Raw genomic sequence first — 22,454 nt, forward strand, 5'->3', positions numbered from 1 at the left:
GTGAGTGCAGCTCTTATTCTTATACTCTTATGGCCAGGCTACGTGGTCCATTTAAATACAAAGTTACTGCCCCCATAGCTTATTTAAACATAGATGTGCGGCAGAGAACGACGATTTTACGGCCACACAAAAGATCAAATCAGCCGATGAGCAGGCGTCTGCTTGCTGGTCAGCTGATCGCTGGCCCCGTTCCATAGGCCGATTATCGGATTTCATTCTCACCACTGGGGCAAAAACTGAGCTGACACTTCCTGTTGTGTCTGTGATAAGAGGAGTCTGCTGTAAAGTGATCTGTACAGCATTGCAGCAACATGTGACACCAGTAGATAGAGGAGACAATAGCAGCTCCCTATGAAATTACTTCTTTAAGGGTCACAGAGCACACTCAGTAATGTTTCACATTCATCAAGGGTACAAACAGAGACAGAATAGAGTCTGTCTATTGTTGTCTATGACTATGAGCTTGGCTGCAAAGCATGTCACAAAATGCTGTGAAAAAGAGCTCAGACAAGATGGCTGCCCCCATAACAATGTACAAAAAGTGAAATAAAAAAAAAATTCAGTCAGAAAACAGAAACCGATTAGAATAAAAGAACAAGTTTATTAACTGACTCTAATCAGTAAAAGAACATCTAGGTGACACATTTCCTTTAAGACACAACATAACTCAAGATCACTACAAGAGGAGGAAAGGAGAGAATTTAGATTGATCCCAGAGAACACTGACACAGTCAGGTGACTTGTCCCTGGGACGGAATGACAAGATAAAACCCAGCTTTCCGTACCGTCTTGGCTCCAGAGTGTTCACGGTGATGATCTTCTCGAAGTTTGTGACGAAAGCCTCCAACCATTGCTGCAAGTAATTCAGGTCCTTCTGCAAGGAGAAAGCGAAGAACGATTTAGAAGAAGCCCCTAGAATCAGAGAATCCACAGCAATCCCCTGAGCCGTCCTCTGCAGGAAAAGCAGGGTGACTGCCACTATAGTCCTATAGTTCCCCGTCTCCAGAATGACCAGGTGTGCACAGACAAGAGGTCAGATGACTGCAATACAGTCTATGTACTATAGTTACTGTGGTGGACTGCATAAGCCACGCCCCTTTGCTATGAAGTCCCGCCTATTTTTATGCTGGGAGTTGTAGTTTTAGTATTATATCACAAGACTTACAAAGGGGAGGAGCTACTGTCAGTTTCCAGAGACGTTTTTGAAAGCTGCTTTGGAAGTGACTAAAGATAAAAAAAAGCTAAAATAACCCCACAAAAAAAAAACAGTATATCTGGCATTGACCTTGAAGCACGGCGGAGGCTTTGAAGCTCTATGGATGTTCCCACAGGAACCGTCATCATAGGGAGAAGCCTACGGCGTAAATCTCAGGCACTCGCCCCCGGCCGTCACAACGGCAGAAAATTAAAATTAACCCTCCGTTATCTCCAAAAAAAAAATTGGGGGCAATGGTAAAAGTGTTACATCGAGGGATGATGCAAGGAGGAAATCCTCCGGAGCTGCGCTCTTATTTCACCACACGGATTTCCTATGCTGTGTACATGACCATTGCACAGATGACGGTTAACTGAGCGGCAGGACGCGGCGGACTCATCAGTAAAGAGTTTCGCAATATTTAAAGGTGATGCACATGAGTGGTGGGGGTGTATCCATCTGTGGTAAGACTGTACAGACGTGTTCACATGTGACGCTGGGAGGACCTGGAGCTTTTGTATGGTAAAGCGGAGTGACAACCAATATGGCCACCATGATAAATCTGCTTAGTAAATCTAGGAATATACCGCGGCATAGATAGGCTGCTCAGGACCCTGATAAAGCTGGGTGTATATTTATGACCACAATGACCCCCCCCCATGACAGACCTGCCCTGTGATCTGGGACGTCCCACTCTGCAGCGTCAGCTCTATTATAAGGTCACATATTTCCACTCGCAGAATTCATCTTCACTGAATAGGAAGAATCACAGACTACACAGCAGATATAGGGGTCACCTGAGATGTCACATACTACACAGCAGATACAGGGGTCACCTGAGATGTCACATACTACACAGCAGATACAGGGGTCACCTGAGACGTCACATACTACACGGCAGATACAGGGGTCACCTGAGACGTCACATACTACACGGCAGATACAGGGGTCACCTGAGACGTCACATACTACACAGCAGATACAGTGGTCAACTGAGACGTCACATACTACACGGCAGATACAGGGGTCACCTGAGACGTCACATACTACACAGCAGATACACAGGTCACCTGAGACGTCACATACTACACAGCAGATACAGGGGTCACCTGAGACGTCACATACTACACAGCAGATACACGGGTCACCTGAGACGTCACATACTACACAGCAGATACACGGGTCACCTGAGACGTCACATACTACACAGCAGATACACGGGTCACCTGAGACGTCACATACTACACAGCAGATACAAGGGGAACCTGAGACGTCACATACTACACAGCAGATACACGGGGAACCTGAGACGTCACATACTACACAGCAGATACACGGGTCACCTGAGACGTCACATACTACACAGCAGATACAAGGGGAACCTGAGACGTCACATACTACACAGCAGATACACGGGGAACCTGAGACGTCACATACTACACAGCAGATATAGGGGTATCCTGAGACGTTCACATACTACACAGCAGATACAGGGGTCACCTGAGACGTCACATACTACACAGCAGATACACGGGGAACCTGAGACGTCACATACTACACAGCAGATATAGGGGTATCCTGAGACGTCACATACTACACAGCAGATACACGGGTCACCTGAGACGTCACATACTACACAGCAGATACAAGGGGAACCTGAGACGTCACATACTACACAGCAGATACAGGGGTCACCTGAGACGTCACATACTACACAGCAGATACAGGGGTCACCTGAGACGTCACATACTACACAGCAGATATAGGGGTATCCTGAGACGTCACATACTACACAGCAGATACACGGGTCACCTGAGACGTCACATACTACACAGCAGATACACGGGTCACCTGAGACGTCACATACTACACGGCAGATACAGGGGTCACCTGAGACGTCACATACTACATGGCAGATACACGGGTCACCTGAGACGTCACATACTACACAGCAGATACAGGGGTCACCTGAGACGTCACATACTACACAGCAGATACAGGGGTCAACTCATATTAAACTGCAGTGAAACATAGGGAGTCCTACCATCACCATCCACCAACCGTACAGGATCCATTATCAGCACAGGATCTGTCACCAGACATCTTATCACAGCAGCACAGTCATTATTTCCATCAAAAAATCTTTAAACATTTACAAGCAAAGCAAAATGAAGAAATCATCTAAAAATACTAGTATGCTAAATAAACGAGAATTGTATCCAGTGTAGACAATGCTCTGTGAGCTCTACAGCCTGGACTCCAGACTGATATATTGTACATAGCTAGTCCTGCTCTCAGCTGTATCCAGTGTAGACAATGCTCTGTGAGCTCTACAGCCTGGACTCCAGACTGATACATTGTACATTGCTAGTCCTGCTCCCAGCTGTATCCAGTGTAGACAATGCTCTGTGAGCTCTACAGCCTGGACTCCAGACTGTGGTATTGCAGCTAATTAAATATCAGTTATGGTCTATGGACGGCGGTAGAAATATTTCTGCACAAAATCTCAGACACCTGTAGCTCCAGGCAAGAAAACGAAAGTCATGACCGCACCCAGGTATGTGGCATCTTCTATTTGGAAATGTCAAGACATTGTTCACCATATCATAACCGAGCCTAGCACCGACCAAGAGGGCAGCCAAGCCCAGCGCCGACCAAGAGGCCAAACAAGCCCAGCGCCGACCAAGAGGGCAACCGAGCTCAGTGCCGACCATGAGGGCAACCGAGCCCAGTGCCAACCAAGAGGGCAAACAAGCCCAGCGCCGACCAAGAGGGCAACCAAGCCCAGCGCCAACCAAGAGGGCAACCGAGCCCAGCGCCAACCAAGAGGGCAACCAAGCCCAGCGCCAACCAAGAGGGCAACCAAGCCCAGCACCGACCAAGAGGGCAACCGAGCCCAGCGCCAACCAAGAGGGCAACCAAGCCCAGTATCCCCACAACTATAATTTTTCCACACGAGAAATTGTCAGACCCCACCCCCTTATGTCATGTGACAACTAAGCTCCACCTACTAGTGCAAAGCGACGAAACGACAACTAGAATACTACATCAAGGGAAAAACTAATGATAAGGGATCTGCCATATCTCATGCCAGATTACCATGGATTACCATCCATGGAGCAACACGTGAGGAGAGGACAATTCCTTTAAGTCAGCCATATATGGGATTAGTACTAAAGCTCTGCAGTTATAGGACGGTGCTCACCGTACATCAGGGAGCTCAGGCGCCATTCATTACCTGCACAGGTCGTAGCGCTGCCATCCAGTCACCGGGCATCACCGCCGCTGCGGCCATGTTAGAAAGAACCATTCCTTTAAACCATGGGGAAGGGGGGTCTCAGAGTTGGCAGACACACTTAAGAACCGTAAGATGTCTTCTGAGACACAGAGGAGTATGTACCAAACATCAGGAAATGCAGAGTCAGAGGAGTCAGCGCAACACTTCCTCTGCTATCTGTGCAACCAAACCACCACATGTGAGCGCACCGCCCGCACCATGACAACCTGTGCCCAGAGGCATCCGCCCCCCAGGTCACATCACTGCCATTAAGGTGCTGCCCCTTTAAGATTTAGTTTTTCATGTATTTTAGTTTGCGAAGCTTTAAGGGGCAGTCAGGGTCCAGACATGCCAGTCTCCAACGACTTGTGGGGTCACATTTCTGTGCTGTGGTTTGCCTGAACGCAGACACATTCATACAATTTTGAAAATACCTCAATTTTACATCTCAATGTGTCCATTAGGGGGAGCTCTAATCCGATTTAACACATATAACACAAAGATTTTATTACTGGTTGGAAACCTGCACATTGCATCCTCATCTGTCCACTAGGGGCACTGTTATATTGCTGCTTTTACAGTCTAATTAGTCCACTAGGTGGAGCCACTGCGATGCAGCTCAACATGACAGACAATCTCAAGTCCCATCATAACATCTACAAACTACTAATAACAGTATTAAAATCTAATCTCCCCAGATAAAAAACAAGTTCTTCCTGTCACAACCTCCACGTAAAAAGTTATTGCCCCAAGATAAATGTGGTTAGTGGCCCCTGTCATGTGACCTGCGGAGCGGCGAAAGCAGAAGGAAAATTATTAATACAGATGGAACAGGTTAATAGAGAAGCAACCACAACAGGAGAAGTGGGTGGGGAACTACTTGTGGAGTTTTTTCTCACACTCCAGTCACCTCCAGAGCTGCACTAACCATTACTCCAATCACCTCCAGAGCTGCACTAACCATTACTCCAATCACCTCCAGAGCTGCACTAACCATTACTCCAATCACCTCCAGAGCTGCACTAACCATTACTCCAATCACCTTCAGAGCTGCACTAACCATTACTCCAATCACCTCCAGAGCTGCACTAACCATTACTCCAATCACCTCCAGAGCTGCACTAACCATTACTCCAATCACCTTCAGAGCTGCACTAACCATTACTCCAATCACCTGCAGAGCTGCACTAACCATTACTTTAATCACCTCCAGAGCTGCACTCACCATTACTCCAATCACCTCCAGAGCTGCACTCACCATTACTCCAATCACCTCCAGAGCTGCACTAACCATTACTCCAATCACCTACAGAGCTGCATTCACTATTCTGCTGCTACATCATATCTTATCGTCCAGTCAACTGCAAAGCTGCACTCTGTATTACTCCAGTCTCCTGCAGAGCCACACCAAATTTCTCCAGTTTCCTCCAGAGCTGCACTCACTATTCTGCTGCTACATCATGTCTTATCCTCAAGTCACCTTCAGAGCTGCACTCACTATTCTGCTGGTACATCACATGTTATCCTCCAGTCATCTCCAGAGCTGCACTCACTATTCTGCTGCTATATCATGTCTTATCCTCCAGTCACCTCCAGAGCTGCATTCACTATTCTGCTGGTACATCATGTTTTTTCCTCCAGTCACCTCCAGAGCTGCACTCACTATTCTGCTGCTATATCATGTCTTATCCTCCAGTCACCTCCAGAGCTGCACTCACTATTCTGCTGTTTAATCATGTCTTATCCTCCAGAGCTGCACTCACTATTCTGCTGTTTAATCATGTTTAAAATGTCAGGGCTATTCAAAGCTGTATTAACATGAAGCTAAAAGAACTGTGCCTGCAGCTCTGGATGTGACTAGAGGAGAAGGAGTTATAAGGTTACTGAGTATAATGCAGAAATGTAAAGCCTGTCAAAAACAAAACAAGAACAATAAAAAGACGTAAGAGGGAAAAACCTCAAACCACAAAAACGTTAAATCAAAAGAAAAGGAGAGAAAAAGGTGAAGATATGAAGTAGGTCATGGCGGACACCAAAGGGTAACGCCCGTCCTGAGAGATCCGGGGGGAGGATAACAGAGCGGGGGAGGGGCTGCTGCTCATAGGCGAGATGTGTACACGATGGGGACATTACATACACCATATGGGGGCACAAACATCACCCACTGTAATGACATCACCATTCATCATGGGAGGAGCCAAGTGATGACCTCATCACCCAATAATGACATCACAATTCATCACGGAAGGAACCAAGTACTTACCTCACCAATACTAGTACTCACCAATCATTATGGAAGGAGCCAAGCAATGACTGCACCATTATAGGAGGAGCCAAGTGATGACATCACCATTCATTATAGAAGAAGCCAAGCGATGACATCACCATTCATTATAGAAGAAGCCAAGCGATGACGTCACCATTCATTACAGGAGGAGCCAAGTGATGACGTTACCATTCATTACAGGAGGAGCCAAGTGATGACCGCCCCATTCATAATGGGAGGAGCCAAGCAAATACCACCCCATTCATTATGGGAGGAGCCAAGAGAGGACCTCACCATTCATTATGGGAGGAGCCAAGAGCGGACCTCACCATTCATTATGGGAGGAGCCAAGTGATGACCTCATCACCCACTGCAGGAAGTCACATGATGACCTTACCATTCATTATAGGAGAAGTCAAGTAATTACCTCACCATTCAGCCAAGTGATGATGTCACCACTCATTATAGGAGAAGCCAAGTGAAAACTTCACCATTCATTAGGGGAGGAGCAAAGTGGGAGGAGTCACATAACATTATCAAGGGAAAACCCATGTGATTTTATCTATCACAAGAAAATTCACGATGACATCATAAAAAAAAAGTCATGTAATAAGAAAATGCACACGGTGACCTCATTATTCATCACAGGTGGAGCCATGTAATGACCTCATAAATCATCAAGGGAAAACTATATGATGATGTCATCATTTACTGTGGGAATAGCCATGTGATGAGCTCATCATTCATCATGGGAGGAGCTATGTGATGACTTAATTATCTATCATGGCATCACAGCTGTGTCATGACCTCATGATTCCCCATATCATGTTGGGGTTATCGGTGAAGTTATTGGTGATGGTCTGACCACTGGGACCCCCACTGATAACAAGAGTGGACAGTGTGGCTGTCAGGGCATGCTGGGAGTTGTAGTCTTACAACAGCTCCAGAGCCACATGTTGGCAGATAGAATATAGCATAGGCAACATGACCCGGGACCTCTATTACACTACTACGGACCCCCCCCCCATACAGCGGCTGGATAAGCCTGCAGCCTGTCTGTCCGCTGCCAGCTCCTGCCTGTAACCAGTTAAACCTTCCCAGTATAAACTTTCCACTTCCTTCATAAACAATTATTATAATCCGAACAGCGGCGCCTGCGAAACGCCACAGAAGAGGGAAGAAAACACAGAACGCTAAATATTTAACTAGAAGGGAACGAAAACCTGCAAGAAATTTACCAGCTTAAAGGGCAACTCCACCCGTGACTGATACTAACCGGACTGCTTCAAGAAACGACCCTGGAACATTTTTAAAAGGATTTTTCTGATGCCCCTCCTCTTACGCCTCAGGTTGGAGCAAAGAGCTTATGGTGCTTTTAGACGGAGCGATAATTCGCCCGATCGCACGATTAACGATTTTGAATGAACAATGTGTTTTTTATAACGATCAGCGTTTAGACAGAACGATACATCATACGGAAAAAAATTTTGCGATCGCTTAAGCCTATCTCTCACATAGGTTAAATCGGTGAACGACTGTTTAGACGGAACGATCTGCGAATTTTTTACGAACGACAATTTAAGAACATGTTGAAAGATCAAAATGAACGATTTCTCGCTCGTCGCTTGTTCGTTCGCAGCGTTTACACGTACTATTATCGTTCGAATCCGATCGTTATTGCGCAAATTCGAAGGATAATCGTTCCGTCTAAAAGCACCATAATAGACTACTTCCTAGGAGGAGCTTCCTTATTAGCTCTCTGCTGCCACTACTGGCTAATGCAGGAACTGCACATAAGAGCAAGAAAAGAGAACTCACAACTTCAAAAATGCTAAGAAACTGACCCAGAATTTGCTGCACTGTCACTTTAAGAAGAAAACTCCCTCCAAGGTATGAGGCCCCCGCAACTTGTGGCTCAGAAATAACCTTGTTTATTTGTGGTTTAGTGAGTGGAAACGTGTTTGTCTGTGTGCACTGTACACAGAGGATGGACCGCCCGCCGTAAGGAGCGTTCACATCCATGAAGCTTATCTCCTGGCTCAGAACAGGAAAATCAGGCTCCGGCCTCTGGGCGCTCCTTCTTCCTTCGCTCTGCACTCCCACAACCTGCAAAATCAAATCCACCATGACACCAGAATGGAAACCGGAAAATCCATCCAAAATCAAAAACTGAAAGTAAAAAAGTTTGCAGTTATGAGACTGTCCCTTTGGGCCGCGTTCTCACTGTGCAGCTGATGAGTATTTGTAATCAGGAGAAGAGTCTGAAGGATTTTCCACCAATCAGAGCGCAGATCTTAGGCCGACACAACAAACACTTCTTAGAGCCGGAATGGGACACCTTGGGCCCTCCAGCTGTTGCAAAACTACAATTTCCATCATGCCAGGACAGCCGAAGCTAAAGCTTTGGCTGTCCTGGCATGATGGAAATTGTAGTTTTGCAACAGCTGGAGGGCCCAAGGTTCCCCCATCCCTGTCTTAGAGGAACGGAGGAGGAGTAGAGTCCCCATAGTTCCAAAAAGAAAAAAAATTGGAACGTCACTAGCCTGGTGCCCTGGGGGTATGTTGCCGGTAGCCACAGTGGTCTATTATATAATGTTATTACAGGTTAGGGATAACATAGTCCAGACCATCGTTCTTCGTGTATGGAGAAGTCAGATAGTCTGGAACACCTGATAATCCAGCACCCGGCCGCTCCCTGAGGGTTCCCTCCCTGCTAAAGCCGCCGTCACGCTCGGCCTTGTCTGACACTCACGGGACTCACGGCCATTGTTACCTGAACCAGTTTTTCTGGCTGAATCAGAAGCAGAGCAGCAGCTCAGGTACAAAAGGCAAAAACACCTATCGCCCTGTCTTCTAGTGAGGTTCTCTGTGTCACCCACAGCAACCAATGACAGCTCCCCATGGCAACCAGTCACAGCTCCCCATAGCAACCAGTCACAGCTCCCCCTGGCAACCAGTCACAGCTCCTCATAGCAACCAGTCACAGCTCCCCATAGCAACCAGTCACAGCTCCCTATAGCAACCAGTCACAGCTCCCCTTGGCAACCAGTCACAGCTCCCCTTGGCAACCAGTCACAGCTCCCCTTGGCAACCAGTCACAGCTCCCCTTGGCAACCAGTCACAGCTCCTCATAGCAACCAGTCACAGCTCCCCTTGGCAACCAGTCACAGCTCCCCTTGGCAACCAGTCACAGCTCCCCTTGGCAACCAGTCACAGCTCCTCATAGCAACCAGTCACAGCTCCCCTTGGCAACCAGTCACAGCTCCCCTTGGCAACCAGTCACAGCTCCCTATAGCAACCAGTCACAGCTCAGCTTTCATTTTATCAGACAATGTGAGAACTATAAGCCGTGCTGTGATTGGTTCCTACAGGAGTTGATTGGTTACTATGGGCAACAGAGAGAATCTCACTATAAGATGCCACCATAATCGTGAGGGCATCCTCAGCTCCAGTGCCCCCCACCTCATGCCAGCCCGGTGTTTACACTGGAAGCAGAAGGTGTTACCATGACAACGCCAAGTTCAGGCTTCAGGCCTGGAGAGCGCTGCCAGACAAACAATGCCAAGGCGCAAATCTAATCGGTGTTAACCTCTTCTGTGCCAAGAGAAACAAAACATTAACTCTATCAGTGCCGGGTCAAGCAGCTACGATTCATTCTCTTATGTTAAGACTCTAAAACTGAAATTATATTTGTGTCTGAGAAAGCTCACATGGATACATGTCGTGCGCAGTCTCTTCCTCCGCCTGTTTGTCACTGTATGCAGTCCCTTCCTCCCCCTGTGCAGTCACTGTGCGCAGTCCCTTCCTCCCCCTGTGCAGTCACTGTGCGCAGTCCCTTCCTCCCCCTGTGCAGTCACTGTGCGCAGTCCCTTCCTCCCCCTGTGCAGTCACTGTGCGCAGTCCCTTCCTCCCCCCGTGCAGTCACTGTGTGCAGTCCCTTCCTTCCCCTGTGCGCAGTCTCTTCCTCCGCCTGTTTGTCACTGTATGCAGTCCCTTCCTCCCCCTGTGCAGTCACTGTGCGCAGTCCCTTCCTCCCCCTGTGCAGTCACTGTGCGCAGTCCCTTCCTCCCCCTGTGCGCAGTCTCTTCCTCTGCCTGTTTAGTCACTGTGCGCAGTCTCTTCCTCCCCCTGTGCAGTCACTGTGTGCAGTCCCTTCCTTCCCCTGTGCGCAGTCTCTTCCTCTGCCTGTTTAGTCACTGTGCGCAGTCCCTTCCTCTGCCTGTTTAGTCACTGTGCGCAGTCCCTTCCTCTGCCTGTTTAGTCACTGTGCACATTCCCTTCCTCCCCCTGTTCCGTCACTGTGCACAGTCCCTTCCTCCCCCTGTTCCGTCACTGTGCGCAGTCCCTTCCTCTGCCTGTTTGTCACTGTATGCAGTCCCTTCCTCCCCCTGTGCAGTCACTGTGCGCAGTCCCTTCCTCCCCCTGTGCGCAGTCCCTTCCTCTGCCTGTTTAGTCAATGTGCGCAGTCCCTTCCTCTGCCTGTTTAGTCACTGTGCGCAGTCCCTTCCTCTGCCTGTTTAGTCACTGTGCGCAGTCCCTTCCTCTGCCTGTTTAGTCACTGTGCGCAGTCCCTTCCTCTGCCTGTTTAGTCACTGTGCGCAGTCCCTTCCTCTGCCTGTTTAGTCACTGTGCGCAGTCCCTTCCTCTGCCTGTTTAGTCACTGTGCACATTCCCTTCCTCCCCCTATTCCGTCACTGTGCACAGTCCCTTCCTCCCCCTGTTCCGTCACTGTGCATAGTCCTTTGCTTTCTCTCTGTCACACGGTCACACACAGGCCCTGAACCTCTCTTGGGGGGGGTCATCATCAGATGACATCATCAGATGCCGCCCTCTGCCGGTCCAGGATATACAGCGGGGCATTGTATACACTGTTGGTTCCTGTTTAACACGATCAGTGCGATATACAATTATCCCCCCCCATACACACACAGCAATATCTAGCAGTACCCACGATGCACTGCACCACTGTGCTCAAACGCTGACGCCTGGTTACTGATTGACAGAAGCATCTACAAAATGTAAATAACCTGGAGCAGCCGGAGTAGCGCTCGATCTCAGCTCAGGTCACACATGGGGGAGGTCTCTAAGGGGAATTCACATGCAGCCAATTCATTGTTTGCAACTTACCCATTCATTAAAATCTGGCAAAAATCACAGAAACTCCCGGGAAAGAGCACTGCACCAAATCTGAAGATAACAGGATCAACAATGGCGATACTTAAAGGGGAAACTGACAGGATCAAGGCATTATATATATAACCATTAGATCAGTCATATCACTCCATCTATAGTCTCTTCACCAGCAGAATAGTGAATGCAGCTCTGGAGTATAATACAGGATGGAACTCAGGATCAGAACAGGATAAGTAATGTATTGTATGTACACAGTGACCCCACCAGCAGAATAGTGAGTGCAGCTCTGGAGTATAATGCAGGATGGAACTCAGGATCAGTAATGTAATGTATGTACACAGTGACCCCACCAGCAGAATAGTGAGTGCAGCTCTGGGGTGTAACATACCATGTACAGTAAGTGATTATGAATATGACCGTATTGCAGCAGGGAGGTAGACGTGTACGGCTGCAGGGCTGCAGGTTTATTGCTGCATAGATGTTGTCATAGGAAGTGGCCATTTCCTTCCCGGGAACAAAAGAAGTTGATCTTTAGATGATGAGACAGGGAGAGCTGGACACACGCTGATCAGTCACTGATCGGCCACAGGCCACCTCGGCCTTATACTCCCCAATACGACTAGTGCGGGTGCGGTCATGCTGGGAGCTGTAGTCTACAAGGGCTCCTGGGGGATGAATGTATAGTGAAAGGTTTCCCTTTAAGATCTTTGCTTGCTGTCAGTGAAAGAAGCACTCATGTGTAACGACAAGGCCAAATGCTTTCTACAGCTGAGGGTTTGTTACAGAAAATCCAGTCTAGACTGATAACATTTCACTTTCACTTTTACATAGTAACAAATTATGGAACAGGAAGGAGATCTGTGCCATGCGTTTGCCCCAGGGCGCATTGTCTAGACTGTAACAAACCCTCAGCTGTGGGCAGCTCCCTATAGATTGCCCCTTCATTCACTGACACACAGCAGAACAGGATAAGGAACTCTCCAAATGCTACAGTGTCAGCCCTGGCTAGCTGGGGTTTGTAGTTCTATTCCAGTTCAGAATTACTATGCAGCGTATGGTATTAGGGGGGCCGTGGGGTGACGGGGGGCCACGTAAGCTCCTTACACAGTGCCGTGGCCTTGGGGCAGGGCTATGGCGGATTACACTGACATTCCTAAGACGTCTTCACCCAGGACCTGGAATCCAAGAAGAAGCTGAGGTTAAACTACAACTCCCAGTATGCTCAGCTCCAGATAATGTCACCTATATAATACCAGCAGCACGCGTAATATCAGGGTTCCTGTGCCGTAATGTGGCCCCTACAGGAGCGGGACAGGTTACAGACTATGTCAGGGAGGTTCCTCCAGGTTCTCAGCCACTCCTATGCAGAATGAGCCGCGAGTGCGTCACCTCCGCGTCTTCCTGTTCATCAACCACAAAGAGAATGGTGAGACACAACATAACACACACCGCTCCCCTACACAGCTCTGCACTATATCTATTGATCCACAGAAGTTTCTTCCATCACTGATAGGAGGCTGCACCTAAGTTTTGCTCCATCGAACGTCACACATCACCCTCACAGGCGGCCTACTCCACCTCCTCATATAGGTGCAGTCCTGGCATTGTATTCCTGCAGCAGGAGGCTCTGGATGAGCAGTGCTGTGGGACTCTGTATATAGTCCTGTAAGTGATCCGTGAAATTGAGCCCCCAGCCACACAGGAAAGTAAAACTTCATAACAATGACCTTTCAACCAGTATCTCTTCAGCCAATGAGAGACTACAACTCCCAGCATCCTTTGCCAGCCTGTAACTCTCTATGGCCCCCAGCATCCACTGGCTGTTCTGACATGCTGGCATTTGTAGTTTCTCAACAACTAGAGAGCCTTCTCACCATGATCAATATGGCAGTATGCGTCATGTGACCCGGGCGCGGTTACCCTGATATATGAGAATTCATCGCTTCCCTCCGCTATTCTGGGCGATTATTCGTACAACCAGAGGAACCAGATCTGGCCACCTTTAGGCGCAATTTATCAGCACCCAGTGTAACCGCAGGTACAATACCATGAAAGGTCGCGGTGTGGAGTGAGAGACGTGCCCAACCCTCCTATAACCTCTTGAAGACGTCGCCCTGCGCACGACATGGACATCTCCCCAGGCCTGAACTTTGCTCTACTTGGGACGTAAGTGGACTGTGAAGAGGCTGGAAAATAGCAAAAGAGAGAAGATGTGTATGTCCACACCTCAGCGCCCCTCCACGTCTGGTCACTGCCACAATCACCCAGCTTTCCCAGACTTCTGAAAGGCAACACTGTCCTAATATGAAGAGACATTAATCTTTCCCATCCCAGAGGAGCCGGTGCCAGGAATATAACGCGGGCGCAGCAGTGAAGACCGACACCAGATGCGGGAGGCAACTCATATGGTGCTCGGGGTCCATGAAAAGCTGGGTGACAACAAGGTGCGACCACTTGTCATCTGCGAGAACTGACCATACAGATGTGTCATCTATGGCACAAGGCCTCCGATCCGGTTTCCACTGCCTGGACAGGAGGCTCATTTGCGCCTTGGAGGGCGGTCGGCAGCCATGGAGGACGGACGCTCCCAGAAACCTGAGAAGACCCTAAATAATTGATCACCTGCGGTTCCTTACACTGCTCCCGGCTCAGCTTACTGGCAGACACCTGCGAGCTGCAGGACTGAAGGGCACGGACTGCGCCACCAGAAACGGGGAATCACAAGAGGACCAGCGCGGGTCACTATCGCACCGATCAGGGCCACGCAGGTCACTATCACAATGATCAGGGCCACGCAGGTCACTATCACAATGATCAGGTTCATGGAGGTCACTATTGACACAGTAGTTGTCATTCAACTTTATGAGGCTCCTAGAGGTATACGGTATATATGGTATATGGTAGTGGAGGCTGTGGATGAGCTCAGAGTGAAGAGTTAATCTGTGCCCTCCACACCCTGCAGGGCGGCGCTGTGTACACAGAGGTGAAATCTCTCACAGTCGCTCCTTTCATCCATTGTGTGAGCGGCCGCGACCTCCGATATCAGACATATAAACCAGAAGCCGAGAGCACCCCCCAGTGCCGCCAAATACCACAGAGCACCCCGCATTGCCGCCATATACCACAGTGTGCCCGCAGTGCCGCCATATACCACAGTGCACCCGGCAGTGCCACCATTTATCACAGACCACCCCGCAGTGCCACCATATACCACAGAGCGCCCACAGTGCCGCCATATACTACAGAGCGCCCACAGGGACCCCATATACTAGAGAGCACTCTACGGTGCCGCCATATACTAGAGAGCGCCTACTGTGCCACCGTTTATCACAGACCCCCCCCCCCCGCAGTGCCACCATATACCACAGAGCGCCCACAGTGCCGCCATATACTATAAAGCGCCCACAGGGACGCCATATACTAGAGAGCACTCTACTGTGCCGCCATATACTAGAGAGCGCCCTACTGCGCCACCATTTACCACAGATTACCCGTGGTACCACCATATACCACTGGGCGCCCCGCAGTGCCACCATATACCACAGTGTGCCCGCAGTGCCGCCATATAACACAGTGCACCCTGCAGTGCCACCATTTATCACAGACCACCCCGCAGTGCCACCATATACTAGAGAGTGCCCACAGTGCCGCCATACACCACAGAGTGCCCCACAGGACTCCATTTACCACAGAGCACCCCACAGTGTCCCCATATTCCACAGAGCACCCCACAGTGCCACCATATTCCACAGAGCACCCGCAGTGCCGCCATATGCCACATATAACTGTATTACAGAGCACCCCACAGTGCCACCATACACCACAGAGCGCTTGCACTGCCGCCATGTAGCAAACATTATGGGTACAAACCCACACACCGTATACGCAGCAGATACGCAACAAATACGCAGCAGATTTGATGCTGTGTTCAGTTATTTAGATCTAATCTGCTGTGTATTTGCTGCGTATCGCAGCAGTAAATACGCTGTGTATACGGTGTGTGGGTTTATACCCTATAACTGTATCACAGAACGACCGGCAGTGCCACCATATACCAGAGCACCCCCCTCGCAGTGCCTCATACATCACAGCGCGCCCGGCAGTGCCGCCATGTAGCACATATTATAACTGTATCACAGCGCGCCTGGCAGTGCCGCGTCCTTGGTGGGGGTCATCTGCAGAAGGTCGGCTAAGGACCTGGCAAGACGCTGCCAGGAAGTGACCCGACTCGGGCTCTGTGTCTTGGATGGAGACCAGTACGGGGGCGGGGGACAAATAGCTGGAGGTATTATCAGCCGCCAGACCTAATCGTCCGAGTGGCGGGCAGCCCCGATGTGCAGGTGTGTGTGGGGGGGGGGGGGGCCACATGTCACTACCTGCCTGTGCGACCGGACGGTGAAACACGATGCCGCCCAACCTTGTAACCTAATCTGCGAGCGGAGGACTGCGCCCACCACCCCCGGGCAACACTGCGTGACGTACTACTGTACCCATCAATCCCTCCAGCCTCACATCTGAATATACTAATTGTATCTAAGTCATGTGTGATACTGGGTACTGATCTCAGCCACTGTATCTAAGCCTATAATTTACTGCCTGCTGAGGTAATATATCAAATACTATAATTTGTGATACTGTGTACTGAGCCATGTATCTAATCCTCTGATGTGTGATACTGTATATGTATCTAAGCCTTTCATGTATGAAACGGCCTGCAGAACCAATGTATCTAATCCTATGCTGTGTGATACGGTCTGCAGAGCCATGTATCTAATCCTATGCTGTGAGATACGGTCTGCTGAGCCACGTATCTAATCCTATGCTGTGTGATACTGTAAACTAAACCATGTATCTTACTCTGTACAGTGTAATAAGATGTGCAGAGTATCCAGTCCTGTGTGATACGCTGTATCACATGCCATCAGTATAATTCTGCAGCTATGTGAGGAATGTGCTGTGTTATGGGCTGATCCCGGCGCCCCCCGCAGACTCAGGTGTTGGTACATCCTGAGGTTATTTATGAGGCTCAATCAATGTTCGAACCTCCGGCCTCCTAATTCCAGACAAGAAGCGACAAGACGCAACACATCAGCTCCGGGGCGGAGGACTCCACATTCCACCTGTGAGAGGAGCGGCTGACGTGTGTATCCAATCCAGCATGTATCCAAGGCCATCAGCCCACAGACCCCTGCACATGTATCTATCATATACACTGCAAACCTGCCCCAACTCTGTGTCCATCTCATTCGACAAGGAGAACTACAAGTCCCATGGCGAAGCCACTGCCGGTAATGCTGGCCCCTGTAATCCGCAGTATGTGGTGTAGCCGAGCTAAGCGTACCTGCAGCCATAGTAGTTCCCAGTATGCGATGTAGCAGAGCCAAGTGTGCACACAGGTACTGTAGTCTGCAGTATGCGGTGTAGCAGAGCTGAGTGTACACACAGGCACTGTAGTCCGCAGTGTAGCGGAGCTGAGTGTACACACAGGCACTGTAGTCCGCAGTATGCGGTGTAGCAGAGCTGAGTGTACACACATGCACTGTAGTCGGCAGTCTATGGTGTAGCAGAGCTGAGTGTACACACAGGCACTGTAGTCCGCAGTATGTGGTGTAGCAGAGCTGAGTGTACACACAGGCACTGTAGTCCGCAGTCTATGGTGTAGCAGAGTTGAGTGTACACACAGACTGCGGACTACAGTACCTGTGTGTACACTTAGCTCTGCTACACCGCATACTGCAGACTACAGTGCCTATATGTACACTCAACTCCATAGACTACGGACTACAGTACCTATGGTGTAGAAGAGTTGAGTGTACATATAGGCACTGTAGTCTGCAGTATGCGGTGTAGCAGAGCTGAGTGTACACACAGGTACTGTAGTCCGCAGTCTATGGTGTAGCAGAGTTGAGTGTACACACAGGCACTATAATTCGCAGTAAGCAGTGAAGCAGAGTTGAGTGTACACACAGGCACTGTAGTCCGCATTGTGCGGTGTAGCAGAGTTCAGTGTACACACAGGTACTGTAGTCCGCAGTCTATGGTGTAGCAGAGCTGAGTGTACACACAGGCACTGTAATCCGCAGTATGCGGTGTAGCAGAGCTGAGTGTACATAAAGGCACTGTAGTCTGCAGTATGTGGTGTAGCAGAGTTGAGTGTACACACAGGAACTGTAATCCGCAGTATGCAGTGAAGCAGAGTTGAGTGTACACACAGGCACTGTAGTCCGCATTGTGCGGTGTAGCAGAGTTCAGTGTACACACAGGTACTGTAGTCCGCAGTCTATGGTGTAGCAGAGCTGAGTGTACACACAGGCACTGTAACCCGCAGTGTAGCAGAATTGAGTGTACACACAGGTACTGTAGTCCGCAGTCTATGGTGTAGCAGAGCTGAGTGTACACACAGGCACTGTAATCCGCAGTATGCAGTGAAGCAGAGTTGAGTGTACACATAGGCACTGTAGTCCGCATTGTGCGGTGTAGCAGAGTTGAGTGTACACCCAGCTCCGGTAAGTCTTGGCTCCGCCTCCTCCTTGGCGCGGTGGCCACTGCCTATGTACACACAGAATTATTTGACTTGTGACTCCAAAGAAATTCACTGCATATGGCGCACAGGAACCTGAGGGAGCCGTCAGATGACGAGGAATGAAGAACTGTGAGCGCAAAGCGCCAAAGTCCCCGAGCTCGCTATACCGCAACCTGACATATCTAGCCATCCCTTCAATAACTTGGTAATATCCCCGGTGCTCCTGTACGTCACCTGGGTGCAGTCAGCGACCGGAGCAGGCCTTACACTGCTCACAGCTGAGGGGTCGTTACAAGTGTATCCCGTGTATACAGCACAGACCCCCTCCTGCCCCAATACAACACTGACCTGTGCGGATACACTGTACCACCGGGGGTCTCAGCTCACAGAGCGCTGCGCAGATTGGATACAACTGTAAGGACGCGTTCACACTGTGGATTTTCACCTTCTACGCCGCGGATTCCGCCCTGTTCAATGGCGACACGAGCACATACGGATTCTACACCAAAAATTCTGTGCGCCGACTTCTGCATAGAAAACTGAGAACAAATCTTACTCCATGTGACATGTAACAAACCCTCAGCTGTGACAAGAACCCCTTCAATCATTCCCATCTGAGGGAGAAGCATTTAAAGGGACAGCGCAGTAATATATCGGACACGGTCGGATCAGTGACACAGGGAGGCGGCTGTAAAATGGCACAAGACTCTATGGAGGATAGTCTGTCATGTGGAGCGCTTATCTTATCACTCCGCACCCAAAACAATGGCCCCCGGGGGCCGGGACGCACACCTCCTCCTCATAGCAAAGAAATGACCCCAGGGCACTGGAGAAATGGCTGATAACTGAGGGCAATGGCTGACATCTATAGGAGGAGACCCCCCCCTCACCACAGTCCGCCATTACCATCAGTGACCCCCGACCTGCGGCTCTCCAGCCATAGCAGCTGTTGTTCTGTGGTGTCGGCCGGGGCTGGGGCCGAACGTTCTACAATTCCCAGCATGCCCAAACTCCAATAACTGTCTGGGGATGCTGAGAGTTGTAGTTCTACAAAAGCCAATCTATGTGACTATTATAACATGACGCTACATGTCCCGGCTACTATGTGATAATTACCGGTGGTCACATGACCTATAGGCCAACAAAGGGGACAGAGGCTGCAGATATACACAGAAAGCCCCTCCCCCTCCCCCCAACAGTGACCAGACCGCAGGGATGGAGGGAACATGGAACTGGGGGTACACTCACTGGGGACCTCATCCCTCCAGTCATAATGGAGTTAACTCTGCAACAGTCACAGCAAATATCAGGGGCCCCACCCCCTGCTCATCCTGCCCCGTAGCTGCCCGCACCCCCTGCTCATCCTGCCCCACAGCTGCCCGCACCCCCTGCTCATCCTGCCGCGTAGCTGCCCGCACACCCTGCTCATCCTGCCCCACAGCTGCCCGCACACCCTGCTCATCCTGCCCCACAGCTGCCCACACCCCCTGCTCATCCTGCCGCGTAGCTGCCCGCACCCCCTGCTCATCCTGCCCCACAGCTGCCCGCACACCCTGCTCATCCTGCCCCACAGCTGCCCGCACCCCCTGCTCATCCTGCCCCACAGCTGCCCGCACCCCCTGCTCATCCTGCCCCACAGCTGCCCACACCCCCTGCTCATCCTGCCGCGTAGCTGCCCGCACCCCCTGCTCATCCTGCCCCACAGCTGCCCGCACCCCCTGCTCATCCTGCCCCACAGTTGCCCACATCCCCTGCTCATCCTGCCCCGCAGCTGCCCACATCCCCTGCTCATCCTGCCCCGCAGCTGCCCGCACCCCCTGCTCATCCTGCCCCGCAGCTGCCCACATCCCTTGCTCATCCTGCCCCACAGCTGCCCGCACCCCCTGCTCATCCTGCCCCACAGCTGCCCGCACCCCCTGCCCCACAGCTGCCCGCATCCCCTGCTCATCCTGCCCCACAGCTGCCCGCACCCCCTGCTCATCCTGCCCCACAGCTGCCCGCACCCCCTGCTCATCCTGCCCCACAGCTGCCCGCACCCCCTGCTCATCCTGCCCCACAGCTGCCCGCACCCCCTGCCCATCCTGCCCCACAGCTGCCCGCACCCCCCGCTTATCCTGCCCCGTAGCTTACGGCACCCCCTGCTCATCCTGCCCCGCAGCTGCCCGCACCCCCTGCTCATCCTGCCCCACAGCTGCCCGCACCCCCTGCTCATCCTGCCCCAGAGCTGCCTGCACCCCCTGCCCCAGAGCTGCCCGCACCCCCTGCTCATCCTGCCCCACAGCTGCCCGCACCCCCTGCTCATCCTGCCCCACAGCTGCCCGCACCCCCTGCACATCCTGCCCCACAGCTGCCCGCACCCCCTGCTCATCCTGCCCCAGAGCTGCCTGCACCCCCTGCCCCAGAGCTGCCCGCACCCCCTGCTCATCCTGCCCCACAGCTGCCCGCACCCCCTGCTCATCCTGCCCCACAGCTGCCCGCACCCCCTGCACATCCTGCCCCACAGCTGCCCGCACCCCCTGCTCATCCTGCTCCACAGCTGCCCGCACCCCCTGCTCATCCTGCCCCACAGCTGCCCGCACCCCCCGCTTATCCTGCCCCACAGCTGCCCGCACCCCCGGCTCATCCTGCCCCACAGCTGCCCGCACCCCCTGCACATCCTGCCCCACAGCTGCCCGCACCCCCTGCTCATCCTGCCCCACAGCTGCCCGCACCCCCTGCTCATCCTGCCCCGTAGCTGCCCGCACCCCCTGCTCATCCTGCCCCACAGCTGCCCGCACCCCCTGCTCATCCTGCCCCACAGCTGCCCGCACCCCCTGCCCCACAGCTGCCCGCACCCCCTGCTCATCCTGCCCCACAGCTGCCCGCACCCCCTGCTCATCCTGCCCCACAGCTGCCCGCACCCCCTGCTCATCCTGCCCCACAGCTGCCCGCACCCCCTGCTCATCCTGCCCCACAGCTGCCCGCACCCCCTGCCCCACAGCTGCCCGCACCCCCTGCTCATCCTGCCCCACAGCTGCCCGCACCCCCTTCCCCAGAGCTGCCCGCACCCCCTGCCCCACAGCTGCCCGCACCCCCTGCCCCAGAGCTGCCCGCACCCCCTTCCCCAGAGCTGCCCGCACCCCCTGCCCCAGAGCTGCCCGCACCCCCTGCCCCTCCTCATGTGACAGACCACAGCTGAGCCCCTGTACAGGGGGGGGGGGGGTCACACCTATAAGACAGGTAACATTCAGCAGAGTTGGGGGCCACATCTGGACCCCAAAATAACTCTGCAGTGATCCGGACCCCTGAGGCTCAGCTGAGAGGGGCCCCTGTCATGTTGGGGGCCCCGGGCCCCTCCCCGCTGTATACCTGTACAGCTGACACTTCTTGCCCCCCACACCTGACAATGAGGGGCGCCGCCCCCCACACACCTGCCCCCCTCCCGCCTCTGCCCAGTGCTCTGTGAGTCTGTATGTGTCACGCGGGGGCCCCCAGGGGCCACACTCACTCACCTTGGTGAAGTACAGAAGCCACAGCTCATAGAGCTTCTCCTTGGAAGCCATCCTGCCCGTACACGCCTCCAGCTCGGGCTCGTGTCCCGGGGCCCCCCGGCTCCTCCATGCGGGCTCAGGCTCCATGTCTCCCCATGGCAGGTGCGGAGGAGTGAGCCCCGGCCGGGAGAGGCGGCTGCACCCCGCTCACTGTGCGCCTCCGCCTCCTGACTGCGACCAGGGCGACACCGCCGGCCGACTGGGGGTACTGCAGCCTCAGGTAGCGATTACAGGGAAGTGGGCGCTAAACTGAGGCGAGAGAAGAGCGGGCTCTATACTGAGGCGAGAGAAGAGCGGGCTCTATACTGAGGCGAGAGAAGAGCGGGCTCTATACTGAGGAGAGAGAGGAGCGGGCTCTACACTGAGGCGAGAGAAGAGCGGGCTCTATACTGAGGAGAGAGAGGAGCGGGCTCTATACTGAGGAGAGAGAGGAGCGGGCTCTACACTGAGGAGAGAGAGGAGCGGGCTCTATACTGAGGAGAGAGAGGAGCGGGCTCTACACTGAAGAGATAGAAGAGCGGGCTCTATAC

General features: G+C 52.0%; 1 protein-coding gene across 4 annotated transcripts in view; it reads right to left on the bottom strand.

The window, feature by feature from the left end:
- The window catches only part of NBEAL2 (neurobeachin like 2), a 55,050-nt gene extending 32,968 nt beyond the window's left edge, over positions 1-22,082 (bottom strand). For 3 of the 4 annotated variants that reach the window (XM_069959186.1, XM_069959184.1, XM_069959183.1), the window contains exons 1-2: positions 21,886-22,082; positions 786-874 (exon numbers count right to left, since the gene is read on the bottom strand). In XM_069959186.1, coding sequence (XP_069815287.1) covers positions 786-874; positions 21,886-22,011 — 215 coding nt within the window. In that variant the 5' untranslated portion in view covers positions 22,012-22,082. Of the gene's footprint in view, positions 1-785; positions 875-4,433; positions 4,556-21,885 lie in introns of those variants that run through there. The other variant, XM_069959185.1, reaches the window with a different exon arrangement.
- Between the last annotated feature and the right edge of the window lie 372 nt (positions 22,083-22,454).

Source organism: Dendropsophus ebraccatus, chromosome 2 (genome assembly GCF_027789765.1).
Source record: "Dendropsophus ebraccatus isolate aDenEbr1 chromosome 2, aDenEbr1.pat, whole genome shotgun sequence".
Classification (NCBI taxonomy): Eukaryota; Metazoa; Chordata; class Amphibia; order Anura; family Hylidae; genus Dendropsophus; species Dendropsophus ebraccatus.